Source organism: Larus michahellis, chromosome 9 (assembly GCF_964199755.1).
Source record: "Larus michahellis chromosome 9, bLarMic1.1, whole genome shotgun sequence".
Lineage (NCBI taxonomy): Eukaryota > Metazoa > Chordata > Aves > Charadriiformes > Laridae > Larus > Larus michahellis.
The window spans coordinates 49864259-49891465 of record NC_133904.1 but is presented as its reverse complement, the minus strand read 5'-3'; the positions used below and the strand labels follow the sequence as shown (position 1 = coordinate 49891465).

Sequence of the window (27207 nt, the reverse complement as noted above, 5' to 3'; positions counted from 1 at the left end):
GAATCCAAGGCCGATCGCCCCAGTGTCGCCAGGAGCCTCGTCAGGAGATCAGTCTGTAATTATAACTTATTTTTTAATGAGATTTCTTTTAAAACCAGAAGAAGTTGGGGACAGGGCTTGCAGAGGAGGCTTGCCAGCCCCCCCTGCCCTGCCGGTTGCTCACAGCATGGGTTTGTTCCTACGTAGGAGAAGAGGAGAGGCCCCTCAGAAAAATAAAAGAGTTACAGCTGCTCTTGGAGACGTGGTGAACATCGGCGGCTCCTAGTTCTGGTGCCGCTTCATGTGGAGGGCCAGATGGTCGGAGCGGGAGAAGCACCGGCCGCAGGCGAGGCACTTGAAGGGCTTGGCGCCTGTGTGCTTCCGATAGTGCCGGGTCAGCTCGTCGGAGCGGGCAAAGCGCCAGTCGCAGCCTTCCCAGGTGCATTTGTAGGGCTTCTCGCCTGCGGGGGAAGAGTCACAGGTCACAGGCAAAGCACAGCCCCGCCGTGCAAGAGCCTGCGTGGACACGCACCTCCATCACGCGTCCCAGCCACCCACCCCCTCCTCCTTGAGGTGCCCCATCCCCCTTTGGAAGGCCCTGGAGGGCACCCAGGGCTGGTGGCCACGCTGGTGGCCACTACCAGGGTTCACTAGCTGTACGCAGTCCATAGCCACCACAGGACAGTAAATTATTGAGCTGCACTAACCAGGTCCTGTCCGTGTGTCCCCTCCCACTTTGCTTTCTAGGCTTGGTTTCTACTGCTGTTCAAGTTCCTGTTGGATTTTGGAGCATTTCTGGCTAAAAAATCTGTTTAGTTTTTTGTTGGTTTGGGTTTTTTTTAACTAAAAAGCCAAGAATTCCTATGAAAGTTGTTGCTGCTCATACAGGTCGGGGCGGGGGGGCCGTCAGGAGGAAGAAGGGGGTTATGCCGTATAAATTTTCCTCCCATCTTTGAAACCACCACCCAACGCTCTCTGCCTGGGCGCTCAGCCCTGCGGCGGCAGCAGCTCTCCGTCCACAAAACATTGTTTTTTCTCCGGAGCGTTTGGGTGACGTAATGCCCTGTGTGTGTGTGTGTGTGTGTCGTCCCCCCCCCCCCGCCCCCCAAGGCTCCTCCCGCCCATACACACCTATTCCCCAACCGAAATCAATCAAATTGTGCAACTTCTCGGCCAGCTGGGAACTGGACTGGAAAAGCCCGTGCTGGCTTCCAAGCTCCCTGCGTGCCCGGGTTGTAGAGCTGAACCCTGGCTGCAGCCCTCTCCGCGCATGGGTGGGGTGCTCTCAAATATTAGCCCTCGCTCTTAACAGCCTGAACAAGCAGGCAGAGTTCAGGGAATGTGCTGACTTTCACGACCTCAAATATTTACCCTTTCATCGGCCCATGGCTGAGCGGCACCACCACCGCGGCGTGAGCGCACGTACGCACGCAGCCCTGCGTGCACTGGCATGTGTGTCGTGCTCTGACATGTTCCCCAGCGCGCACGGCCATTCCTTCCCCGCAGCCTGGGGGCTCGGCAAGCGGCGGATTTGGCCGGGAAACAGAAAAGATTCAGCCACGGCAAGATCGGCGGCGTCTCGCCCTCACCGCACGAAATACGAAAGCGCGGGGATGCCAACCCGGAGGAGACCCCGGGCACCAAGACCACATCCCGCTCCTCAAAAAGCCCCTGAGCTCTGCACCGCGGGGAGGAGAAAGGTGTATTTTATGCGCCTCGGGTAAATACAGAACTTAAAGTCAAGTTTTTACGGCATGCTAAGACAAAGGCGGGATTTGCACTGCGCAGCCACAGACATTGTCCCAGGCAGGTCACCTGGCCGGGTCAACCCTACCAAGGCCCTTTAGTTTCAAACAATAACAGGTTGATCTCCAGGATAGAAACAAAATGCTTTCCATTGTCCCAGGAGCTGGCTCCGTCTCCCGGGACAGCACGGCAGGGCAAGCTCAAACAAAGGACCCAAACTGGCATTCCCAGCCCCCGGGAGGCGGGTGAGCAGCCACCGGGTTATATATTTAATCTCACAATGGCACCCAGGAAATGAATGGTGTCTCCAGGAGATGAATACAGCCCAGCCCATGGCAACGGGCAAACCACAAGGAAAGATCTTAGAGATCGCGTACTTCCCAAGGCCCAGCTCCCATCAGGCGAGGAACGGAGAGAAAGGGCGTTATTAACCCTTCGAGTGATGGCGTTGGGACAGGCCCGGCCGCTGCAGCTCCGGCCAGGCTGAGCCCCCAAAAGCAAAACAGGAGGCTTCAAATCTTGGGCGCAGACACCCTGAGCCTGCCTGTGTACGGCTCTCCGGTTTGGATTCCCTTCTTTTTGCCCGCCCCACAACGCCACCAGTTTTCTTGACCACTCACGTCACATCCCCCTTCACTCTCTGCCCTTCCCTCCTGCAGCAGGTGGAGTGGAAGGAGGCAAACGCACTCGGATTTCCAGCCCAATTACTGGGAATCCTGGAAAAATGACTACATTTTGTCGGGTTCAAAAACTGCCCGCGTTTGCCTGGATGCATCTTTAAATTGCGACTTGTAAGGATGGTGCCTGTCTCCGACGGGTCGCATCTCCGGGCACAGAGCTCAGCCCCATGCTCCGAATGGAAGGGGAGAAGAGATATTTAATTTTACAGCGAGAGCCCCAGCGTATCCCTGAATCCAGTTTGCTGTTGTGACAAATGCTTATCAGCACCCAGGTCTCGGAGCCGGGACAATGTCCTTCCTGTTCCTTTCTTCCACCCCTTCCGTGTTGTTCTCCAGCCCCCTCCCACCCGGGCCCTGCCAAAAAAATATTGTACCTCATGCACAAAGAAAAATTCTTTGCTGGCTTGTTCGAAGGACTGATAAGACGAAAACGGAACAGAGCCAAGTGCAAGAACTGATTCCCAGCCCCAGGATGGGTTTTGTTCGTTGTTAATAAAAAAGAAAAGTGAACTCTGGGCCAGCTTAATTGCTTTCAGTAAAGATCAGCCCTTCTATAAAAGAGATTTATGAGGGCACTGATAGTTCCTGGACTACCTGGGGATCTGATAAAGTTTCAGGTATAATAAATGCCTTAATGAGGAGACCTGTGCTTGAATGCACAAGTGCCACTGAGCCAGGCTCACCCTGGGAAGCTGGTTGTGGTGGGAGCTCCTCTGTGCTGGTGGCCCTGTTGACACCAGCAAGGGCGGCCCACGGCACCTTTTCCCTCGGGAATGATGTACGGCCCTTTTCTATCTGTATTTTGAAGCCCTTCTGTACGTGTATTTGGCAGCTCCAGTGACACACCGCTGGAGCTGCTAAAGGGATGAGCACCAGGTGCGAGTGGTGTGTGTGGCTGGTACCCAAGGAGGTGCGAAGGGTTCCTTCCTCTCCTTGGGAACCACGGGGGTGCTTGACACAAAAGAGCCAGCCCTTGTCTCCTCAGAGGTCCTATAACGCACCACACGCCTTTACGCAATCCTTCTGTAGGCTCAGCAGCATCAGAGCTGGCTGGGCGTTGGGAGATCCCAAAGGAAGAGCTCCAAGTGATCAAGGTTTTGGGGGCACCTCCTCCTCCCAATCCATCCACTCAAGAGCCTCCAAAAGTTCTCCTAAATTCTAGACCATCCCCCCAGAAGGCCAGCAAGTGCACACAGCAGCGTACAGTCGCTATAAACCAGTGCAACCATTGGACTTTTTTAACATCAGTAGACTTAACTGTGCTCCTTACCCCGGTAACAACCCTAGATTAAGGTAATCAACGCAGCTACGCAATCAGCGCCATTAACAGGCGCAGCGTAAGAAGTGTGGGCTGGCAGTTTCCCGACGGCGTGTGCTCTTACCCGTGTGAGTCCTCTGGTGTGCCTTCAGGTGGGAGCTCTTGGTATAAACTTTTGAGCAACCTGCAGAAAACAGGAAAGACACAACTTCCCTGTGAGAAAGGGGCTCAAACCAACCCAGAACATTTATATTTGAGGTTAGGGCCAGAGCCGGCCTGAAGAGCACCCTGGGTACCAGCATGCAAATAAGCCTGGCTCTACGCGTTTTGTTTCAGCGGTTAACTAAAGAGCATTTGTTCTCCACGACAGACAGACCTTTACAATACTCCATCTTTTGCCACAGAAGCCTGACACCCGTAGGCATTGTGCTGGGAATTAGTGGGGGGGGTGGCGGGCAAGAATAAGGCACAGAATTTCAAATCCCCCCTTCTTCATGCAGGTCTTCCAGGCGGGATGAAAACATTAAATTCACCACCGTTAGCTGCTGGCGTTGTGCTGCCGTTTGTCTTTCTGGATTCCAGACGTAACTGATATCACCACTGCGTGGCTGGAAGGAAGATGTCTTTTGTAACCGTCCCAGCCCTCGCAGATGTGGTAAAAAATGTTCCAGGAAGGAGGAAACGCCAGGTACGCTGCGGAGCCACAGCTTGGCTTTCAGGATCCAGCATAAAGCCGGTGGGAAGTTTTTGTTGGGTTTGTGTTTGGTTTTTTTTTTTTCAGAAGATCAGCAACAACAGGTTTAATCAAAGAAAGGCTCTTAACAGAAACGCCGTGACTTTGGCAAAAGTTTCAACCAGAGGCGCCTCAAAGTGAATCATCGCTAGTTCCTCATTTCAGTTAGATAAAGCTTAGAAAAGCTTCTCGTGCTGCCTTTATGGCCCTGCTGCATTGTGTTTTGACAAGTATATTAAAATATGAATTTGCATTTTTATGACCCGCATAAGCAACATAGTCCTATTTTTCGTTCCAGTGTTTCCCCGCCGCCTAAAGAAGCCTCTTGCAGGAGATGGTCTCTCCGTCCTCTCCCGCTGAGGAGGTGCGGGAGCAGCTGGCTGCCGTTCCCCTCCCCGTGGCAGGAGGGATAAGGGTCGGTGATGGTGACCCAGTCCAATAGTGCTTCTGATGCCCTGAAGCCTCAGAGGTCCCTCACACTTGGGAGAGAGATGAGTTTGCACAAGACCAAGGGCTGCCTCCCTGCTGGGGATGGAAACGGAGCCCGACAAGAACCCGGAGCAGCTCCCAACCCCGGAGGGAGCAGCGCAGGGAACAGGACATGGCTGGGCTTCATGTCTCCATGGGCACGCAGGGAAAAAAGTGCTGGAGCCACCAGCTGGAAACTTGGATAGGAGCTCTGCAAACAGGTCTCCCCTGTTCATCCAGTTACCGGCGTGAATCTGGCATGTCTCCGGTCGCTTCCTCAACGCAGACCGTGTCAGTAAGACCTGCGGCCCCTGCCATCAGCCCTGACTGGTTTCACCTCCAGCTGAACCTCGGCGTGAAGGATTAGAAGAAGCCCTCCTCTGTCTCTGCACGTACACGCTATCGAGACACATGGTGTTTATTCAGCGCAGTTTGTGGGTTTTTTTTTTGTTCCTGCCTTCCTATGCAGGCCAAAATCCAGCTGAAAACAGGCGAGCTCTGCTTTGGCAATGCATCCTGCAGGATGAGGCTCTTCCCCTGACCTGTTCTGGCCAGAATGGAGGGGTCTGTCTCAGAGCAGTGGTCCACTGACACCCTTAGTCTCTCTCCCACCACCAGAAGGTTAAAAAAATTCAGCACAAGCTGTTTAACCGCAAGAACACGGGTGCAGCTTCTGGCTCAGAAAGTCCCTAATCTGCAGGTTGCCAGAGGGTGGGAAGGTGTAAGCACAGAAAGATCTCTCTAAACGTGTCCTATTCTTACGTACTTCCCCGGGTCACTGCTGGGGACAGGATCTGGGCTAGACGGGGCTCTGGGCTGACCTACTACGGCCACTCTTGTGCCACGGAAAGAGCACATAAATCTTGCAGGAGGCAGTTAGGAAATGACTTTCCTCAGTTCACACACCCCCATGGGAAAACTGTTTGCTAATCCCCAGCAGCTCCGTGGCTGGGGCTCGGCCCAGGAAGTGGGAGGTGCGTGTCCCTGCACCAGGACTGGTGATTTTTCAAGCCCTCAGACTGGTTTCACTGGGGTTTCTCACTAGGGACACGGTTGCTCCTCTCCCATACGGCATGGATGAGAGTTTGCAGCTGTGGGTCCTGCAAGCTCGGTGCAGGAAACCCTGCAAGATCTCCTCCTGCCAACCCATCACAGGTCTTTAGATGGGCATGCTCATGCAATGAGGTGACAAACAAGGAACGGCTTCATCTCTGGGCTGGTAATTACCCTGAAATGCCTTCCCACACCATCCTGATGTAGTGCATGAAGCCGATGAAGGATATGACACAGGGATATTCAGCTCATTGCCTCTTTGGAAGAAGAGAATTCGGGATACAGGGAAAGACTGTAAAGGCTGCTCATGGAAATTACGTGATGGCTTGCCACCCGTTATGGGCGAGTGGGAAAGGAAAGGCCAGTGAGAAAGCCAGCATGGTTTCACCTGTAGAGAGCATGTGGCTGCTTTGGGCTAGGCAAGACCGGAGCGAAACGGGCAGCTAAGGCAGCAGATTTCCAGGAACATCCCTGTGCTTGGCAGGAGCTCTCTGCCTCTCAGAGTCAGGTTTGCTTTTGCCAGAGGAAGGGAGAAAAAAGGCATCAGGCAGGATCAACCGCTTCTACTCCCTTGGTGGTGGTAAGAACCCCACTTCCCTGGGGCTCTCCACCCAGCTCCATAGCTCCCTTCATCATCTAGACAAAGTGATTTTGGATTAAACTCCTGTGGATGCCCAAGGCTGCCCCCAACCTCAGGGTGTCAAGAAGAGACTCCCCACCCTCCCCAAAACCAAGCCAGTGCATCAACTATGAGCATACCTGGGTAATCGCAGTGATGGATTCTCCTCTTCTCCAGCTCAGGGTTGTTGCGTCTATTGTATTTTGGGGGCTGCATGACAATGTGCCCTTGGGAGAGGGTCCCAAGGCCGTTGGGGACTGGGGGGACCTGCGATGACTGGACCAACTTCAGTCCAAAAGTGGCTTCATAGGATGGTGGGGGAGAGATGGTGTTGATGAGCTCGGGTTGATTTTCTGGGCTGCCAGGCTGTGAGTTGGGGGGTGAAGGGGGCAGGTTCACCCCTGGAGCAGGGTAGAACTGCCCTGAGATGTTGAAGTTTCCCTGTCCTTGGGAGATATGTGGGTACTGCTTAACTGGCCCTCCTGGCTGGACAGGTCTGTGGACCACACTGGACATGGTGTTACCTGTGGACATGGTGACACCACTGAGACTGTTGATGGCTGTGGTGCTGTTGGAGGAGGATGTCAGAGTGGTAATGTCAGCACTTCCATTGCCAAGGGGCATCTGGTAAAGATGGGATTGCTGTGGATTGGTGGATAAGGGGATCTCAGAGGGCATCTCCTGCTTGATGAAGATGTTGTTCACTGCCACTGACTGGGGCATGCTGAAGACACTGGTGAAGTCGGGCAGGGTCTGTGTGGAGCCGGAGGCAGAAGAGCAGGGCTGGGCGAAGCTGGTGCCAGGCTCTGTTTTGATCTGTGGGAATGGTGTCATGGGTTTGGGTGGCCGGTAAAGTCCAGTGCGCAGGTGCGTCGTGTCTGGCAGAATCACGTTGATGTTCACGCTGTACGGTGTAGAAGTGGGCTTCTCTGTGGAGAAGAACTCATCCACCACTGAGGCACTCTCCCGCCGGTACTTCTTGTCTGGTATCATTGGGATGGGAGGCACCTCGTTTGAAAGGTACTTATCCATTTCGGACCGTGCCTGTGGCAAAAAATACAGACAAGACAACTTGTGAAGAGCGGCCCTGACACACTGGTGGTGGGAGTCCAACGTTCAACAAGTACCTAAGCCAGCAGGAAATGGAGAGAGCAGCAAGAACAGCCCAAGAGGCACAGGCTGCCGTGATTTAGCTTCAGTCTCTGACTCAGGCACAGGCTCCCCAGGAGTGAGTCACTGTCCTCTGTCCCACTTCCCTCCTACCTATCTGCACTGATAACAGAGGGCAAGCTAGGCAGAGGATGCAGTTATAAGAGAAATATAGCCTGATAAAGAAGAGCCAAGCTTTGGGTACAAAGTTTTGGTCACACAAACAGGAGAAAGGAACACTAGAAATGGGATGAAGTCAGAAACTCTGCTCCCGTCAGCCTCACGCTTTGGGCACGTTGGATCTGCAGCCCACCTTGGACACGCTGACTCTGCTCTCCTTTAAACTCGACAGCCTGAGATGTATTGCATTTTATTCTCGCTCAATATCTTTAATTGACTGAGAATATTCTAGGACGATATCTTTAATTCATTGAGAATAATTTGGGCTATACCCCAAGAAATCTAAGTGACGTTGCCACTAATTCAGTGGACTGTGAGCCTGAAATGGAAACTGCCAGACGTACCATCACTGTCTTCTCTTGGGAAAGTGTCTCAGCCCTCACCTAACCTTTGGTTTAGTTGTAGTTTTGTAGAGCTGTTTTTACAAGCCTGGGTCCTCCCAGCTAACAGGACCTCTAGCTCAGACAATCACCGCTTGCCAGGTTTCTTCTCCTCCTGGTTCATGTCTGATGTGGCATCCGACTGGATCCAGGCCCGATAATTCAGCAACCTGATGGAGCAATCCGCTAGGAAATTCATCCCCTGGCATTTGATGACTCAAGTTCTGCTCCTTGTGGTTAAAGATACCAGCGCTAATGCTCTTCCATAAAGCTACAGCCTTTAATTATGTGGTTATCCATGTGTCAAGCTCATTGCAAAGCCCTCGTAGACTCATTCATATGTAGAGGAGCTGGCAAAACCACCGGGTTTCCCTGGCAGAGCCTACGGTGCACTTCAGGAGAGCAAGCTGATCTCACCCCACACCCTGCACGCTTGAGCCACGGGTTTTACAGCTCTGAACTATGTCACCGGAGTGCAATGGGCCAAAGTCATCCCTGCTGCAACTTCATTGCTCTTAACAAAGCTGGACGGGACCCAAGAGATTTCCTCGCCCTTTCCAGCAAAACATATCACCTGTGCTTCCAGCTAATTCAAAGAGCCTTTGCACCTCTGCAAGCCATACTGGCAACGCATGGGTAAGCTGGCTTCCACCCAAACACAGGTACGTGCCACAAATACAGCCTCTTCTACACGGGTAGGAGCTCTGAGCAGCTGGACTTGGAAGTGCTAGGCTGCACTGGGACCGCGTTTTCTACGCTGTGCTCGCTGCACTGCTGTGTGTACACAGCGTGCTGTAAATCCCGTCCGTCCCCATCCAATGTGCAGGCCCTGAAAAGTCCCTGCCCTCATTAAAGCAAGCCATGTGTTGTCACTAGAAGCTCACCTTTGTGTCACATCCTCACCTAACCTCTTCTGCTCGAGTGTTGCCTCCAGCAACAGCCCCAGCCACGCTGCAGGGACCCTGGAGTATACCCTAAAGCTAAGGCACCAGCGGGAGGCAGGGAAGAGCGTCAGAGACCCTCAACCCAGTCTCCACAGGCCGGTCCAAAGCCCCGATTTTCCTCCATGCTCCCCCCTGCAGTGTCCACCTTGGGTTCCTGCCCAAGAACCACGCCAAAGCTTTGGAGCCGAACCCCGGGTGCTGCTGCCCTGTGCACCCGACGCTGGGATTTCACTGTCACCCTTGGGAGTCAGCTTGCTGGAGGCAGCGCCGGAGGCTGCGAATGCCGGACATACCTGAGCAATGAAATGTCCCACTTGCCAGGAGCGGGGGCAGGGGGAAGGTGCTGGACGCCTTTTTACTTCTGCACTTCCCTTATCTCTGGCATTTAACTTTCTCACCTTGAGTTCCCAAGGGAAGGTCTCACTCCCCACAACTCCAGTGGGTCCTTACATGGCAGGTGACCAGGCAGGTATATTAAAGGTAGGAAGGCATGGAGGGCCCTAATTTCAGATCCAAAACCTGCATTCTCAGCCAGAGTTGTCCCCCCCGTCCACTGCCTGCCCCTGCTCTTCGGTGTCCCCCAGCCTCCTTTGCCCTCGCAACCACCCCTACCTGCACAGAAAAGTCTGATAAAGCCCGATAAATCCACTGCTGACCCTGAGCAGCCCCAGGGTCCTGGGCAAAGGGGGTGTTAAGGGGCAGTTGGTCAGCAGAGCAAAAGCCATGGGCTTTCACCAGACTGCAGCGGATACCAACTCTGCTCATAGCTCCAGCCCCACCGGTGTGTGCAGGATGGGGACCGTGAGGGTTCTCCCCCCGCTGGAATCCAGACTGTCATAATGCTGCTGATTGTGTCACGGGTTCCACACCCCCTCAGAGTCCCAGCATCCTCCCAAGAGGGAGAAAGGGGCGCTTTTTGCTTGTTTGTGGTCCAGAAATGCCTAGCAACCCTAGTCCGCTCCGGCACTGCTCGTGATGGGTGCTGACACCTACTACCTACGCACCTCCCAGCCAATGGTCTACCACAGAATCACAGAATGGTTTGGGTGGGAAGGGATCTTAAAGATCATCTCATTCCCACCCCCTGCCCTGGGCAGGGACACCTCCCACCAGCCCAGGTTGCTCCAAGCCCCATCCAACCTGGCCTTGAACCCCTCCAGGGATGGGGCAGCCACAGCTTCTCTGGGCACCCTGGGCCAGGGGCTCACCACCCCCACAGCAAAGAGTTTCTTCCTCAGATCTCGTCTAAATCTTCCAGTTCAAAACCCTTCCCCCTCGTCCCATGGCTCCCCTCCCTGCTCCAGAGTCCCTCCCCAGCTTTCCTGGAGCCCCTTTAGGGACTGGAAGGGGCTGGAAGGTCTCCCCGGAGCCTTCTCTTCTCCAGGCTGAACCCCCCCAGCTCTCTCAGCCTGTCCCCACAGCAGAGGGGCTCCAGCCCTCCCAGCAGCTCCGGGGCCTCCTCCGGCCCCGCTCCAACAGCTCCATGTCCTTCTGCTGTTGGTGCCTCAGAGCTGCAGTACTCCGGGGGGGTCTCACAATCCCAGACCAACTCCTCAGCCCACTGGGATGACTAAGTGCTGACATGTCTGGGTGGGATCCAACCCAAGTGTCCTGCATGCAGGTGACTCTACCTCTGGCTGTCACTCACGGCTCCTTTCACTGTTGGTGGGCATCCAGCTAATGGAGCCATGGAGGAGATAGCTACATGGGCACCCAGGTGGCTTGCAGAGATGGAGACACCACGAGCGGGAGGAATGCACCCCAGCTGGGGGGGAGCGGGAGGAGGGAGCGGAGGTGCTGCCATCTCCTCTCCTGTGGATCTGGGCAGCCTGCACTGGGGCTGGCTGGGGGGGCACAGCCCCCAGCACAGTCTCTCGGGGGCTTTAGAGGTACCTCTCACCAGCGGGGACAGGAGCGTGCAGAGGGAGGGATGAGGAAAGTGCTTCACCTCAAGAATGAGCGGCGGCATCCGCTGTTCCATCCTCATGGGGTGCAGCTGTGGGGCAGACAGGGATGGGTTAGTGGGGTTGCCACCCCCCACCGGCCTCCCCAACCACCCCCGGCCATGGCGGGCCTCTCCCACCCTCTCCCCAGCCCCTCACGGCCTCCAGGACCTCAAGCTGCCCATCCCGTTAGCATGCAGGTCCCCACCGCCACCACTCCTCCCATCCAGACGTGCCTTGACATCGCCATCTCTCTGTTCGCTAACAGGGATTTTATTTTAATTATTTTTTGTTTTTTCTTTCCTGTTTAACACCTCCTGTCCCAGAGTGGGGTGGGAAGAGGGACAGAGCAGCCCTCTGTGGGGATGAGCAGGGGCTCGGTTCCCAGCTCACACCAACCAGTCTCTGGTTTTATGTCTTAATCCTCGCCAAGAGGCAGAGCGGGATCTGCCGTGGCCTTTGGAGCTTCCCCAAGGAGGACAGCCCCTTGGAGAACCCGGGCAGAAGCTCGGCTCGGCTGCCAGGTTTGGTGAACTCTGGGCTTCTCACAGGGAAAGAAACACAGAGCTTTCCAGAGGAGGCTTTGAGGCACGGCGCAAAGACCTTCAGAGATTTCCAGCCCAGTCAAACCAGTATGTTCTCCCAGTTCCCATGGGGCTTCCATCTACAAAGGCTACCTTAGGGTAGGCAAAAACGTTCATGCTGCGTCCTCGGAACAGACTGGAAACCACCAGAGCAGGCAATGAAGGGCTGAGCCCCTATCACTCACTCACTCACTCACTCACTCACTCAAGTCATGCATGAGGGGTTTTTTGGTGCAGACCTGGGGCTGGGACTGTGCCGAGCCCCAGGCACCTTCCCCCTGGAACGGGCACCCACCACGAGGTGCTGTGATAGCCAGGAGACACCATGCTCAGCTGCACGACCAGGGCCTCAGGCGCAACTCCTCTCCCCCGCCTAACATCTAACAAGCTCCCCATGCCACAGGCCATGGTGTCTGCAAGAGCAAGGATAGGAGAAGCTTTCTCCAGGAGGAGCCTCAGCCATCCACCAGAGCCTGGAGAGACCATGCTTCCCGGCAGAAGCGTGGCAGCACCACAGGCTATATCCAGCCCCTCTGAGGCGAAGCTCTCAGCATCACACCACTGCCAGGCTCCTACAAAAAGGGGACTTGGGGAAATCCCGTCTCCTCAGACACCCCCGGCCAGCCCAAGGACCTTCTCTGCAGTTTACCTTCAGCTAGCCCATTCCTGTGCTTAGCAATCTCCAAGGTGGAAAGACTTTGCTAGGACTTAAATCTCCTTTATCTTTTCCCCCACACACTATAGCACGCTTGCAAATGTCCTGTATGCCTCTCTTCTCCTGCCTCCATTCCCCCCAGCTTCCCACAGAGGGCTGAGGGCTCTTCTCAGATCTCTCGCCCAGACCTGGATCCTTTCTCCAAGGTCAGGGCCCAAAACAGGCCACAGTCCTCCAGCACCAAGTAAGTTTAAAAAGAAGGTTTATCTCCAAATCCCAAAAAAGTATTTATTTGCCTTCTGTGGGTTCAGCATCCACCTGTGCCCCATTCCCATTCCACATCCTTCTCCTGCAGCTGCTCCTGCTCACTTCCAGTGTGCCCATTTTCTCCTCCACAACCACCAGGTTTCACCCTAACCTCTGCCATTTCTCCAGTTCAACAAACTTCTGGTAAAGCCTTTTCTCACCCTCTTAGTCTGGGGTCACACACACATTGTCAGGCTGGCCAGTCAGACCAGCAAGGGCTAGAAACCAGCCCAAGCTTCCCTCTCACAGAAAGCCAGCAAAACCAACACAATGGACTCAGCTTCTCCATTTTTGGGGTGTTCATATTCTGGGAGTTGCATCTAAATGGAGGATGTTCCTTGTGAGGCCACAATAGACCACAGAGACACACGGCCTTGATAGGACAAGTACAAACAGGCTGGCAATGCTGAGAGCTGCCATCCCTGGGGAGCCACTGGTCTCCACATGGTCTTCATGCCTGGAAGCATGAGGAGATGCTTAAACATGGAATCTCCAGGTCAGAGCTACAAGGGTTTGGAGGCTGAAAGTTGTGTCACATCACCCCATCAGCTGGAAGAAACAGCTTCAGAAGCACCTGCATACTTCTGCCAAGCTCCTTCGCAGGTAACGCTTGAGCCTACAAGGGGTGGTGCAGCTGCTGGATCCCTCATTTGGGGGTCAACCACACGAGGAGAGCAACAAAACCCTCTGCTCTGCCAGCCATCTGCATTCAAGACCTGCCATGGTAAGCAGCACAAATACGAAGGAGGCAATTGAGGGCAAAGCAGGCCCCACTAGGAGGAAGCCCCATAGACACTGGGTCTCTGCAGATTCCTTGGCCAGCCCCAAGCGGGTCCTGGCTGCAGCCCTGCCTGGGGCAGCTCCAGAGAGGGCAGCTGAGGACACTTCAGTGGGCTCACAGGAGACAGCAATGACTTGGAATGATCAGCCCATCCCTTCCTCTCTGTCTGCCAGCCACAAGCAGGGAATTAACAATTTTCTTCCCTTTTTGAGAAGGACTGGAGTCATATTGTAGCCAGGGAGCTCGGTTCACCTCCATACCGCAAGAGATACCCACCGACTCTTGATGGAAAAAGCCTCCAGGGCCTTCTAGCTGACAGGTGACTATGTCTTTAGTGGGTTCAGTGGCCCAGTTTCCCCTATAGTCACTAGCAATGCCATTGCTGCAACCGCTGGAGATGAGGATGAGATACAAGGTCTGGAGGTGGGCATGCCCCAGACTCCACCAGCTGCATCAACGAGGGCTCCAGGAGGAGTCACAGGTCAGTAACTCAGGCAGAGAGTGAGCAACGGGGAGGTACAGGCAACGCAGACATCAACAAGACTTCTCTGATTTTAGAGGTGTCCAAACTGGGATCTTTGGTTTGGCGAGGAAGGGAAAGCCAATCAGAAAAGCCTGTCATGCAATAAAAGCACTGACCTCCTGTGGTATTTTCCCCTCAAAAATAGTGTCTATTTCTGACCATGGAGAAGGGCCTTTTCAACTTGCCAGAGAAAAGACTGACAAAAAAAACACCAAGCAGGAAAAGGAAAGGGTTTAGAAAGAGCACTCTGTCCTCTCCAGACAAGGCCACGGGACACCAGTTTGTGTCACTGGACCATCAGGACCGTGTTATGCTCAGCACTGGCACATCCAAACCTGGGACGTGGCGATCGACATTCCCTGGATGCCGAGATAACCTCAGCAGCCTCTGAAAGAGCACCCAGCACTGTGAAATCATCAAAAACCCAACCCTGAAGCCAGTCGCTCACTGAACAAAGCAGACCACGAAGCCCTGCTTCCCCCAGCTCTCCCCTGAGTGGATTCTCCTGTGGCTAATAGGCACGGCCACGGGTCTCCCCCCTCTACCATCTGCCAATTTTCATAAATCCTGCGGGAACATCCTGCCTTGGAGACCTCTATCTCTCTTTCAGATGTTGTCAAAGGCAGGGTGAGGCGTTATCAGGACATCGATTAATGCACGCAGAGTCCAAGACAAACATTTCTTGGGAGGATGCAGAAGAAACCGGCACTTGAGGCAACCGTGCCACTTTGCCGGCGATTAGCCACGAGCATCGTTAGAAGAGCGCCAGGCACTGCAGGCTGTCGAGGCAGGAGGCGGGACATGTCTTTCCCATGATTAAACGCTTTCTAATCTGAAGTTGATAAATAACAAACCGCCATAGAAACATCAGATGTTGTCACCACACGGGCAGCAGCAGAGAACAAGGAGAGAAATCAATGTTTGCTAAACAGGCAACCAGCTCGTAAAGTTGGCAGAGGGAGCGGTTGAGGGGGGGAAAGGGCTCGGGGGGAGAAGTTTCTTCAGTACTTGGCAGGTTCCAGCCCTGCCTGGCCACAGTTTCCCCCCCATCCCGCTCTGCAATGCTGGGGGGGTATCGAGCCCCCCCCTTCGCGGCTGGGTCTCCAGCTCCTGCTCAGATCCCAGCCGTGATGCTGGACGGGTCCCCACTGCGAAGAGCATTTCGGGGAGAGGGGTGCAAGCAAAATGCCAGCTTCACCGTGGCAGGTCAGCCAGCGGCTCAACCCTGCCAGGTGGGGGTTCAAGGGATGGGGGGACAGCAGGGCACCCCCTCCAGCTGCAAGGGAGGGTCCTCTCCTCGGGGCGAGGGACCCTCCCCAAGCACAGGCATGCGTGGGACAACGGTTGCACCCGTTTTCTGGGCCCTGGGATTACGCGGAACAGCCTTTTTCTCATACATGCACCTGCACGAAACTCCAACCTCCAAGGGAATCAGCAAACAATGGGGAGGATAATCATCAATCAAAAGCCATGGCAAGTACCTGGCAGTACCCCTTTAAAGGCACATGTTATAAATAGACCGTATTTATATACAGATTTGGTTCAATATCAGCATTTATTGTCTCCTAGTTAAATATTGACTTGAGTAAATATTTGTTTCTCTGATCATTTGGTTTTGATATTGACCTCGATCGACGTTATTTTCTGTTTGTTCCTCAAGTCTTCTGGAACTCTCTGCAAAACGGGATTAGTGAAGAAACCCCCGGGACTCTTCCTTTCAAGTACACACGGGGCCAAATATTTCCCTGCTGTAAATAACAAAGCTCCGTCGCAGGCAGCCAAGCCCAACTCCGTGCTTGCCGAGGTGGGCGCTGGGCTGCAGAAGACCCCGGGTGGAGTCCTCTGCTTGCTCTGTCTCAAAGAGGTTAGGAGGAACTCCAAGAAACTAGTGCTGCCCTCGAAGCATTCAGCATGGCGTGCAGTGGGGCAAGATCCACCTTCACTAGCTTTGGCCACCTGGAAAGTGGGCATCTAAGCTGAAGTCTCTGTGCAAGTTCTCTTGATAGAAGTCCTCGGAGAAGACTGCCTGAGATGATCTATCCCACCTATCCCACCAGCTTTCCATCTTGAAGCTTTAACACTTTGCAAGAGCAGTGCCTGAACAAGGCCACAAAAATAAACCATGTTTCTGCCAGGAGCTCATGGATGGCCCAGGGGCTGAGCCACGCTGCTCTGGAGGGTTATTCTGGTACTCTTTTCTGCCCTTGTGTTTGACCGACCCAAGGTAATTATCACCTCTCCAAAACTAGGAATTGCCTTGAGGCCAAGAGTCACCATCAAGGCAGATGTGGGCAGCTGGGAGGCTGGCTGGCCTCTGGCTGAGCCAGTAGGCAACAACATTTCCAGCAGACTTGCTGACTCTGTTTGCTATTCCTTTCCTCCGACAACTGATAAAGACTCACTCAAAGGCAATCTACCTTGGTTATTTATCGCAGAAATCATGCCACTACAGTCAGCAATCCCAAAGGCCAAAGAAACCAGGAAGAACACCCTCATCCAGCTCCAAGGTCAAGTGCCTGGAAGAGGAGCAGTTTGGAGCAGCCAGGCTTCAGCGGGTTTTAAGACAGCAAGCAGAAACCTTTCCAAAAATAAAGCCATAAATGGACTGAAAAATAACCGTCAGGGTAGACCTTGGAGAAAGCTCTGGCCCAGCTGCACCATCTCTCGGCCCTACTGAACACAGTGGCCATTCAGGCCATCTGGCCTTAGGCAGGTCTGGATGAGGGTGGGGGTGTCCCAGGTTGACATCAGAGTAGCTCCAAGTTGGTTTCCCCTTTTGCAGAACTACCACGCACAACCTCGGCACTGGAAGGAGCCCAAAGGCAGGTGGGGAAACGAGGACAGCCGTCTGTCCTCACCCATTGCTCCCCGCTCTGCCCGGGCAGGAGGGCATCTCTCTCAAAGCGTGGGAGAGGAAGACATGAGGACTTGATGGAGTCATGCCTTCGTACACAGCTTTCTATTCCTGAGCTGTTCTTGCTCAGCGAAGGCTGGGGTCAAGCCCATCAAAGCCAACTGGAGGTTTTCCATCAAGCTAAGTGGGCACACACTGTTGGAGGCAGGAGGCTGAGCTGGGTAGGACTTTTGGTGTGAGCTGGTACAGCCATTTGGATGGTTTGTCTGGAAAGATGAAACCACCTAATGTTGTTTCAACTCCTGGAAGATCAGGAGGCTTGGAGCTACCTCAGCCCCAGCCAAAACATGCAGGAGCTCAAGTGTTCCCCCGGTTTATGCATTGCACACAATCAAAAGTTGAATTTGGACAGCCATGCAGCCCCTGCTTGTACCATCAACTAGAAGCAGGCCCACCTGCCGCTCCATTTCTCCTTCTCGGTTGCAGCCTCTGCTCCAGCACACCGTCTCCCCTGAATCTGAGAGGACAGAGGCTCTCAGATGTCACCATTCCCCAGGATGACCTGGACAATTTTATCCACCTGTTTCTAGCTGTTGCTGGGCTTGTCCTTGAGCCTTCCAGCTCCCCTCTGGTTACATGCCACCCATCCTGAACTGAGTGTGACACGGGGGAGGCTGTTAGAGCTCGCAAGGAGCTTCCCCAGCTGCGTTAGGGGTGGGATTCATTCTGCCTCACTCAAACCATCTAAAAGCTCACACTCATCACCTCGCCTCCTCCGATCAGAAGCACATTCCCAGGGCAGGGTCTGACAAAGGCGGAGTGAGTCATCCACTGCTTGCTGGGGCTTGCGAAGTCCTCCTGGCATTCAGCAAGGGATGAAACAGGCCAAGAAGCCTGTTCTTCCCAGTACAAAGTGTCAGGCAGACCCATTACCCCGTGCACGACTGGGAAAAGCAAGGTCAGGTTTCACATGCGGACAGCAAATCCCACCGCCCCTGTGGCCCTCCACTTCCTCGCCAAACCAGTTAGCAAAACAAAACAAAACAAAACAAACCCTAAGGCAGACGAAAACATTGTGTCTGAACCAGTAGGTCTTTGGGCCAACTCCCTTCTTGCAAGCTCGCACAGCACCTGGCACAGTACAAGGCCAAGAAGATACAGCCCGAATCAAGGGCCGAGGGGGAAGTTGGAGCAGGTCCACCTGCTGCAGCCCCTTCTGCCACGCCGCCCTATGTATTTCCTAGCATCTGTGCTGCTCGGAGGGTCCTTCTCTCGGCCTGAGAGCAGAAAGCCTCAAAGAGTTTCCTCAAGATCCGTTTCCTCCACTTAAACTTTCTCTTTCCACATTTTCCCTGTGTAGAAATTGGTTGATGGTTGGACTCGATGATCTGAAAGGTCCCTTCCAACCTAGGCAATTCTATGATTCTAAACGAATTGCCAATTGCTGTTAATTAAGGGCGACTGATGATGGCACGGGCTGATAACGGGCAATTGACAGTTCCCCTGGAGAAGCACCGAGCCCTGGAGAAGCTCCAGCCAGAGAATTTTGGAGCCTGGGGTTTGCCAGGCCCTGGGAAACACGAGGGCTGTGACGCTCGTGTCTCAGAGGAGATGTCAGTCAGCCAAGATAATGATTTTGAGTTCTCCCAAAGCCACGGTGCAGAACCACAAAAACATCAGATGTTGGAAGTTGCTCAGAATGAAAAGTTACATTCTAAAACATCAGCACTTTGAACGACCAGGGCTGGGAAGGGGAGATGCCCCAAATTTTTCCATTCAATTTAACAAACTTGGGTCATTTCCACATTTTAGAGAACACCATCAAACCCTCTATTCCTGAGAAGGGGTTTCAGTTGAATATATTCAGCCACCCCTGGGTTCAGCTCCCTAAACTGTCCCTGAGGAGCATCAAAAAGGAAAAGGATAATTCTGTACAGGCAGCACTAAAAGGATGGGCTGAATTGGCTGGTGGGTAGGTACCCACATACCTCCGCCCTCTCCAGGATGGGTTTGGATTCATGAAAGAAATTGCCTTAGATGTGATAGACGTGATAACCGGTGGATAATATCATTTTCTCCTCCAAGTGATAAGTACCTGCATTTTCAGACCAGCTATACTGGGACCAATTTCTTGCCATTCTCTTCTCCTGCTTGTACTGGAAACACTACAAAGAGCAAGGTCATTAACTGCATTTTAATACTTGCAAATCCTGTCCTTGGTGGAAACTGGAAGGTCCCCATCACATTTAAAAAAAAAATAAATAAATTAAAAATAATAATTTTCAAAGAATTCTCCAAGCATTTCTGAACTTTAATGAAAGATTCTTTGTTTGAGTTTCAACCTGAGCTTGGAAGGGGCTGAACCTCTTTGATGTGGTAAACAGCCCATGGGGGTTTTTTGAGAGTTTTCATGCTAGCTCAAGTTCTGAGAACATCTGAATTGTAAACACGAGTTATCCAATCCCCAAACACCAACCGTACCCTGTGACTCATGTAATTCACCAATGGAGCGCAAGAAAAGCAAATATTCTAATCAAGGGGCTCAGCTAACAAGACGGTCGTAAGTGTGATTATTTGCAGTGGATGGGTTAGATAAAAGAACTCACTGGACCAGGGAACGAGAACAAAATAGCGTAGGTAGCTGACCAAACAGGTTTGAGAGGGGAAAAATTCACAGTTGATGATGCACCAGCCAGAAATGCGCTACCCTAGACCTTCGTGAGTAATTTCAGATGACTGTGTTTGCTTCCCACAGACCGTTCAGGAAGAGCGATAAAGGGAAATCCGTTGCATTTATTATGGAGTCGGAGTCCCCTGCTCATTTCCTCCCTCAAATACCTGTGTTTTCAGTGTTCAGGGGAGGAAAAAAAAAAAAAAAAGGAAAACCAAAAGCCAACAACATGGGTCTGTAGCTAATTTGCAACCCCTCCCATGATGGCGAGAGGAAAACAGGTCCCAGCGAGGGCTGCGCGGGAGGACAAGGAGCAGCACACCTGTAATCTCCTTCTTTCTCGGCGCTGCCCCTTTCCCTCGCTCCCCACCGTGCCCGGCCAAACTTCCCCCCCACCCCCCCCCCAGCAGAACAATCAGCCTTTGTACCACCCGGACAAAGCCATTGTGCTCCAACCAGCTCAAAGTTCGGCCAAGCCGTTCCATCCTACACCTTGGCGGCGGCTTCCAGCAGCGCCTGCGTGCGCACCCGCACACACACACACACGCACGCGGGCAAGCCTGCGGGTTTGGGGGAATTAAAAAAAAAAAATAAAATAACAAACACCAAACACGGTGGCCGAGATCCCCAAATTCCCTGGTCTCTGGCTCACCGGTAGCACTGGTGTTGTCCAAAGCCTGCTGAGCACTGGCAAGCTCCCCACTGCCTTCGGACCCGCTCCCACACCAGGATCTGGTCTGCAATGAGCCCCCCACCTTCCCCCCCGACACAGGGCTGTGGTGGGGAGTGTCCTGCCTGGGGACTGTCCCTGAGGGACTTCCCGCAAGAGTAGAGGGACAAATTCATCCTTTCTGGGGGCTCCAGCTCAATTTCCAGTGGCCCTGCAGACACCTGCCAGACAGAAAGCCCATCGGACTTGCAAATCTGCGGGCCGGGCCTGAAAGCGTCAGGCTCCCGCTGATCCCAAAGCAAAACAGCCTGAAAGGATCCCTCCCTCGTGAGATCCCTCTAGAGCCACCAGCTGCCATCCCACCACCTTGGCTTGTGCTGAGAGGGATCAAGTGAGCCCGTTCCTCCTTGCCCAGCCTTTAACTCCGCGTCTCTGCGTCACCAAACTCTTTCTGCACGCCCCTCGAGCCTGCTGGCCCGCTTTGAAAATGAATTTTGCACACTTCTGCGGGACGCATGGACATTTTTGAACCCTTCTGCAAAGCCGGGGGGATCCCAGAGGACAGAACTTCTCGGCCACCCAAGAGGGAGTGAAGAACCGCGACTTCAGACTGCCCACAAAAGCACCTGACGTGGACGGAGCAGCTCAGAAAGAGGAAGAAGGGGCTGAGTCACGGAGCCCTGGGCAGGTCACACCATCCCGCTCCATTTCCCCGCCTGCCTGCGCCGTTGTGGATGCAGGATGCTGGGGGAGGCCTGGGCTCAGCTCCCTGCTCAGCTGGTGGAGCAAAGGATGGGTGAGGACCGAGGGCGGCACACGCGGCTGCTGCCAGCGTCGTGAATCGCGGCTCCTCCGACACGTGGCGCTGCAAAGCCTGCGCCGTCCCCTTGCACTGTCACCCACCGGCAGAGATGGGCAGGGGAACACCTTCACCTTGCAACACCGTGAGCTCAAAGCCTGTCCTCAAACACCGGCACAGCCTTGAAAACCGTCACTACCCCGCTGAGCTCGTGCCTGTGGTGTCCCCATACCTGGGGCCACGTTCAGACCTTCTCCTCCGGCGCACAAAGAGGACCCCAGGAGAGGACAGAATATTTTCAGTCCCCTCTGAGCACACAAGGAGTGACTTTAAACCCCAGCAAGATGCCCGGGCTCGGCCACCCCCATCCACAACAAGCTGTCAACATCCCATTGCAGGCCCAGAGCAAAACTCCAAAGCTGCCATCTCCCCTTTCCCCCAGAAAAGCTGAATTCGTTCATTGCATGCAACCCTCAACAGTGCAAGGAAATGAATCACTCCTTGACAGCTGTGCTATGGACTTGTACAGCTCCGCTAACAAATAAAGTGGAGCGGGACTCCTTCCTGGCCCCGGTACAAACCACATCTGTATGAACAAGACCCTTCACCCTGGTTCCAACTGAGCTGTGCAAGATGCTGGACCACCAGGGAGCTGGAAAGCCCATCCCTGGTCCAAGAGAGAGCCACCATCGAGTCACCACCCCGGCACAGCCACATTCATGACAAGGACATGGCCAAAGGGCCTCAGACCCATGAGATGCAGGACACAGCACGCAGGACCCCGCAGGGACAGAGCAGGACTGAAACAGCTCCTGCATTGTCCAGAAAGCTGGAGCACACCTAAAAATGCTTGGGCCGGCTTCTCCTGTGATACCAGAAGCAAAATCCTTGTCAGAATAAAGCCAGAGGAACACCACAGCACCTATGTCCACTCCGTTGAAAGAGTATGTGAAATGCCATTCTTGGTACTGAGGATCTGAAGCTGTCGGGGAACAGCACCATCCTGATACCATCTAATCTCTTCAAGCACCTCCCAGATGCTGGAGCTCTTTTCTTCCTGCGTGAGCCCCCCACCCAGCCCTTGGGCAGGGTAGGAGGGAGGTGCACCAAGCACAGGGTTGAGAAACTGCCTGTGGGGTAGGACCTGGGCTTAGAGGACACAAGGGGAGCCGTTTGATTCCCATTTCTCAGCTTGCAGCAGTAGAGACCACCCAAGGAAAGGGAGGCAATGGAGGACGAGCTGCCTCGGGGCTATCCCCAGCCACTCTCACCAGGATCTGCCTCATCACCCATGACAGCCTCTGTCCCCTCTGGGTGCTCACCAGCCTCAACACAACTGCCCTTGGGGCTCCTGATACAGGTAGGCAAGGGGTTAAACCAGGGGACAGGCTGTGGGTTTTGTCCATCTCTTCCCAGCAGCTTCTTCCCCAGGTCCTGACCTCACTCAACGCTGCCGCAAACCCAGGTGACCTCCAACATCAGACGGCAGCTCTGAATTCGTGGCCGGTATAACCCATTGAGGCAGGAACTGCCTTCCCCGAATCCTCGAGGACAGGCGATGGCAGGGCCGACACCCCCGATAGCCCCCATTCTCCCCACCGTTTAATTGTAGCCAACCCAACCATGGAGATGACCCTGGGCCACCCCTTCCACCTCACCAGCACCTGGTGCTCCTCACAACTGCAAGAAGGCCCATTAGGAGCCAGGTCCTGTCCTGCACTTGTTGGGCAGGGGAAGTGCCATCTCCTTCCCAACCATGCTGGCAACCTTCCTTCTAGAAACAGTTCCAGGACTGTGGAAACCTGGGCCTGTTCTCACCATCTCACTTTCCGACAGGTCTCACAAGAGGGCAAGGATCGGGCTTGCACCACTGAAGACCACACTTACACCCAAGAGAGACCATGGCATGAAGCCACGTGTGGCGCCAGGAGGCTCAGGAGTGATGGGGACTTAGAGGACTTGGCAGTGGGGTAGCTCATCTACCATGAGGTCAAGCCCAGCCCAGAGGGACACAGTCACCCGTCTGACAAGCAGCAGATGACCCCAGGAGGGCTCCCGAACAACATGGTGCCTGGGAGCTGCTTCAGCTCATCAGACCTGGAGAACAAAGCGCAGCAAGGTGGGAGCAGCAGATGAACCCTGGTGGTCCCCAAGTCCCCTTGCTCATCGGGGGGTGCCTGACAGCCACACAAAGGGAACGTCTCCCCCTCTTCCAAAGTGCTTCCCTGGACGTGCTGTGCTTTTGGTTTCATTTATTGTTATTTTTTACCCTTCCTTCTAGCACCGACCTCTTGAGATTTAAAGGGGAAAATTCTGTTTCTGGCCGTTTCTGTTTCAAATCAGAAAGGAAAAGTGCTTTTCTCTCGCAAATCCTTTTCCCTCCTCTTGTCTCTTTTTGTTTGTTTTTGTTTTTTTTTTAATTTGGGGCAGGGCGGCTGGAAAGGCAGAGAAAAGGGAAAAACTAAGCGTAAACTCCACAAAGGCTCTATTTCCACCTGACTCGGATCGAATAAAATTTTCGACAGCAAATAGCCCCCACCTTCTACTCTTGTTTGAAAAGCGATTTGTGGAGGGAGGAGGGGGCGGGGGGGGGGGGACTTTGCAACCATCAAGATAAAGAGATTAACTGCAGAGTTCGCTCCTTTCTTTGCCGGAGACTCAGGTGGGGAGAGCTGGAGCAGCGGGAAATGCCCCATGGGCGATAGCCAGAGCTCTGACAGGTCACAGCCTTTTCCATAACTCTTGTCAAACTGCTCCGATAAACACCCTCCCGGCGCAAAGGCTTTCCCGGACCTGCAGCCATCCAGCTTTTCCACCCTCCAGCTACAGCGGCTTCTTCAGCAGCTCTTCCACAACGAGCCCGGCCTTTGACATGCCTTAACAGAAGGGGGGCCATCACATGGAAAACTGCTCCATGGGAAATGTGGGGTCCAGCCCTGGGCTCTCGGGGTTTTGCCACCCATCACGCTTCACCCCGGGTGGGTTTGCAAAGTTCTGCCGTGGCTGTTGGGGGCTGAGGGGGTGATGCAGGGAGCATGGGTGAGCTGGTGGAGCTCCAGCCGCCATCCCAGGGACCCCATTGTCCATAAAGGGACACAGGATGGTCTTATGGCAAAGGGGTGACGTCTCTGATCGTGCCACCCTTGGCTGCCTCCACCCCAGAGCAAACCAGCAGTGGGGTGGCATTGCCCCAGGGACCAAACTGGGGTGAGACACCCCTCTTCCTTTTGAAGGGCAGCAAGGAGGGTGTCGTGGCATGAAGGGGTTTCCAACCATGGGTGGGTTCTCCGTCCCCACGTCCCCCACGAGGAGGACAAGGTGTGGCACGGGGCTGGCCACTGTCATGGCCAAGGTGTGGGGCAAGCACCAGCCCCACAGCCTAATCCCACCCAGCAGCCAGGGCTACAAAGGCGGAGAGAAAGCAAACCTTGCCCTCCCCCCAGACCAAACAGGGACCTGCCACCCTTTCCCACCAGGGACGGGCCCTAGAGATAACCCACACCTTTCTGAAGAGCCACCAGCCGACCCTCCGACTTCAGATAACCTCCGGCAGACCCGGGGTTATGGGGAGAGACAGCGAGCCGGGACCACCGCAGGGGAAGGAGGAAGGTCCTGCATGGCCCTCTCCCCCAGGTTTTGACCCCCACATCCACGACCACCACTCGCGGACGCTGTGGATGCCAGATCACCGGGGCGTCACATGGAAATACAGCAATGGGGACGCTGCCTTCATCTCACCACCTCCCTCTGAAGGACGGAGCCCCAAAACCGGCCCTTGGGACATCAGTGCCGCGGGGAGAGGGGAAGAGGGCAGCGGAGACAGCCCGCTCCACGCCAAACCGTGGCCGCCCACCATGGGGGTGCCCTCCCAGGGGTCCCAAGGGGGACCAGGGGGTCCCTGCGGGGCGGCCGTGGAGCGAGGGGCCGGAGCCGCCCTCCCGTCCTGATCAAAATGGCGCTGGGGACGTGGGGCGCGGGGTTAATCATTAGCCACCGGCAGTGCTGGGCACCCCAGCTCGCCCCATTCCTCCAGGGGGAAAAGGGACTGAAGCGGCAGCAGCGGGGTGGGGGCAGGCCTGGATCACCCCTTTTTCCCACCAGGAAAAGCAGCTGAAGGCTCTTGGTGGTGGGACGAGGGGTCCGTCACCCAAAACACAGGCGAGGAGCCCTGCCTGGGGTGGGCAGCAGGGCCTGAACCTGCTTCTGCCATGGCCCATGGGTGGGTGACCAAAAGTGCCCCAAATCTGCTTATCAGGGTCTTTATCTCCGTGGTGCGAGGGGGGGATGCCGCCGCCGGGGAATTTCAAGGAGCATTCCTTCCCCGCCATGGCGGCGGAAAAAAATAAATATAATAAAATGGAATAGAACAGAAGGTCCTGTTCCCCCCCACACACCCTGCCATCACGCACAGACACAGCCGTCCAGTTGCCCACGTCTTCCCCAGGGAGCCGGCGGCGGTGCAGAGCCCCTCGCACCCCCTCGCCTGCCAGCCCCGGGGGAGAGGGACCGAGCCCCGGCTCGCGGGGAGCCAGCAGCACCCGGGATCTCCCCCCAAAACGGGCGACGGGGCGTTCCGAAGAAAGGCAGGAGAAAGAGAAAAGAGAAACAAAAAAAAAAAAAAAAAAATGAAACCCAACACGCCCATGAGAAAATCCGGCGGAGGGGGAAGCACGAGCGTACAAAGCGACGGAGGTGTTTTAGCAAAGAGCGGAAAAACAAAGCAGAATTAAGTCGAAAATCCACCTTTGCCTTTGCAGGAGGCATCGAGAGCCTCCCGGCACCCAAACGGGCGAAGCTGGCCCCGTCCCGCGGCCCCCCGGCCAAGCGCCGGCCCCCGCCTTACCTGCGCCAGGTCGGGTGGGTTTTCCAGGGGCCGGGCGGGGGGTTTGATGTCCTCAAAGACGGGGGGGTCTTCGCCGGGTTCCCCCGACATGCTGACGGGCTTCAGGGGCGTAAACGCCGAGGCGTCCTCGGGGAGCGGGGTGCGCAGCACCAGCCCGCTGCTCATTCCTCCCGCGCCCCTCGCGCCCGCTCCCCCGGGGACGGGAAACAAACCGTATTTAAAAATAATATTAAAAAAAAAAAAAGGGTTGGGGAGGGGGGGGATAAAGGAAGAGGAGGGGGAAAAAAAGAGAAAAAAGAGGCAGAGGCGAGCCGGAGCGAGTTGCTAATCCTGGAGGCCAGGTGCCGGGTCGCGGGAAGGCTTTACCTGGCTGCGGGAGGAGGAACGCCAACCTGGAAGCCAACCTGGAAGCGGCGGCGAGGCCGTGCCGAGCCAATCAGGCTCCCGCCGACAGCCCCACCGGCAGCTCCCGCGGGCCACCGGCCCATAAAAGGGTGACCGGGAGCTTCGCCGTCAGCCATGCTCTGCCACGGCGCATCGGATCCCGCCGGGACGCAGGGACTCGGTCCCACCGGTGCCACCCTGAGCCCGGACCCTCCGCCGGGGCTGGAGCCCACCTGCGAGGCTGGGGAAGGGCCGAAACAACCCGCGGTGGGGAAACGCTCTCCCAAATCGAGCCCCCTGCACCGAAAACAAGGGGGTTATTTTAGATTTTTAAAGCAATGGCTTTTTTTTTTTTTTTTTTTTTTTAAATGAGAAAATGCCGTTTTCCCAGGGATGGTTGAATTTTGCATGAAAACAGATTTTTAGAGACAAGGAGATTCCTGCTCGCTCGCACTTCTCGTTCCCAGGGGAGAAAAAGGGAAGGATCAAAAATAAGTAGATTAAGTGAAGGGGAAAAGGGATAAACTTTGTAAAAAACCAAAAACCGACAACAAAGGAAAAGTTTAAAAGGTGCAGCTACGAGGGCACAGTGCTTTCCAGCTCGGCTTCTACGGAGAAATCAAACGACTGTGTTTGGGTTTCTCTTTTTTTTTTTTTGGGGGGTGGGGGGGCTGGGGGGAAAGGAGTGTAAAACGCCAGAGCAACAAGGGAATAAAAATCACCTTTCTGGGAGAAAAAGAAAAAAAAAAAAAAAAACAAAAAAAAAGCCATTTCTTTTCCCGACACATCAGCCCCAACTGTCCCCAGCACCCTCCCGAGGAGCCACACCGCGTCAGGCCAAGCGAGACCCCGGTCGCAGGGTCTTCTCTCCCCCTCCCCGCTCCTCCACCCCAAACCAGCCCCGAGACCTCCCTTCCCCACTTTCTGGTGCCTCGGGGGCAGGATCCCCCATAGGCCGTGCCCTTGCCGGGGGGGCTGCTTCTGTCACCCCCTTCCAGGACAATC

General features: G+C 54.7%; 1 protein-coding gene across 2 annotated transcripts; it reads right to left on the bottom strand.

The window, feature by feature from the left end:
- Positions 1-261: 261 nt before the first annotated feature.
- Positions 262-27207, bottom strand: LOC141748728 (Krueppel-like factor 5). Of its 2 annotated transcripts, none has more exons than XM_074601222.1 (5): positions 25819-27207; positions 11138-11185; positions 6677-7580; positions 3788-3847; positions 262-440 (listed from the first exon to the last, which is right to left on the bottom strand). In XM_074601222.1, the coding sequence occupies exons 1-5, from the start codon at positions 25981-25983 to the stop codon at positions 262-264; spliced, it is 1356 nt and encodes a 451-aa protein (XP_074457323.1). In that variant the 5' UTR covers positions 25984-27207. The 2 variants fall into 2 exon arrangements, with proteins under 2 accessions (XP_074457323.1, XP_074457324.1); XM_074601223.1 differs by lacking the exon at positions 11138-11185 and having other exon boundaries at positions 6677-6953; positions 7011-7580.

Coding starts and splice junctions, on each gene's coding strand:
- LOC141748728 (XM_074601222.1), bottom strand. CDS start 25,983: ATGAGCAGCGGGCTGGTGCTGCGCACCCCGCTCCCCGAGGACGCCTCG. Junction 7,581..11,137: donor TGCCGCCGCTCATTCTTGAG/GTGAAGCACTTT, acceptor TTTTTGCCACAG/GCACGGTCCGAAATGGATAA. Junction 441..3,787: donor ACACCAGAGGACTCACACGG/GTAAGAGCACAC, acceptor CTTCCCCCGCAG/GCGAGAAGCCCTACAAATGC.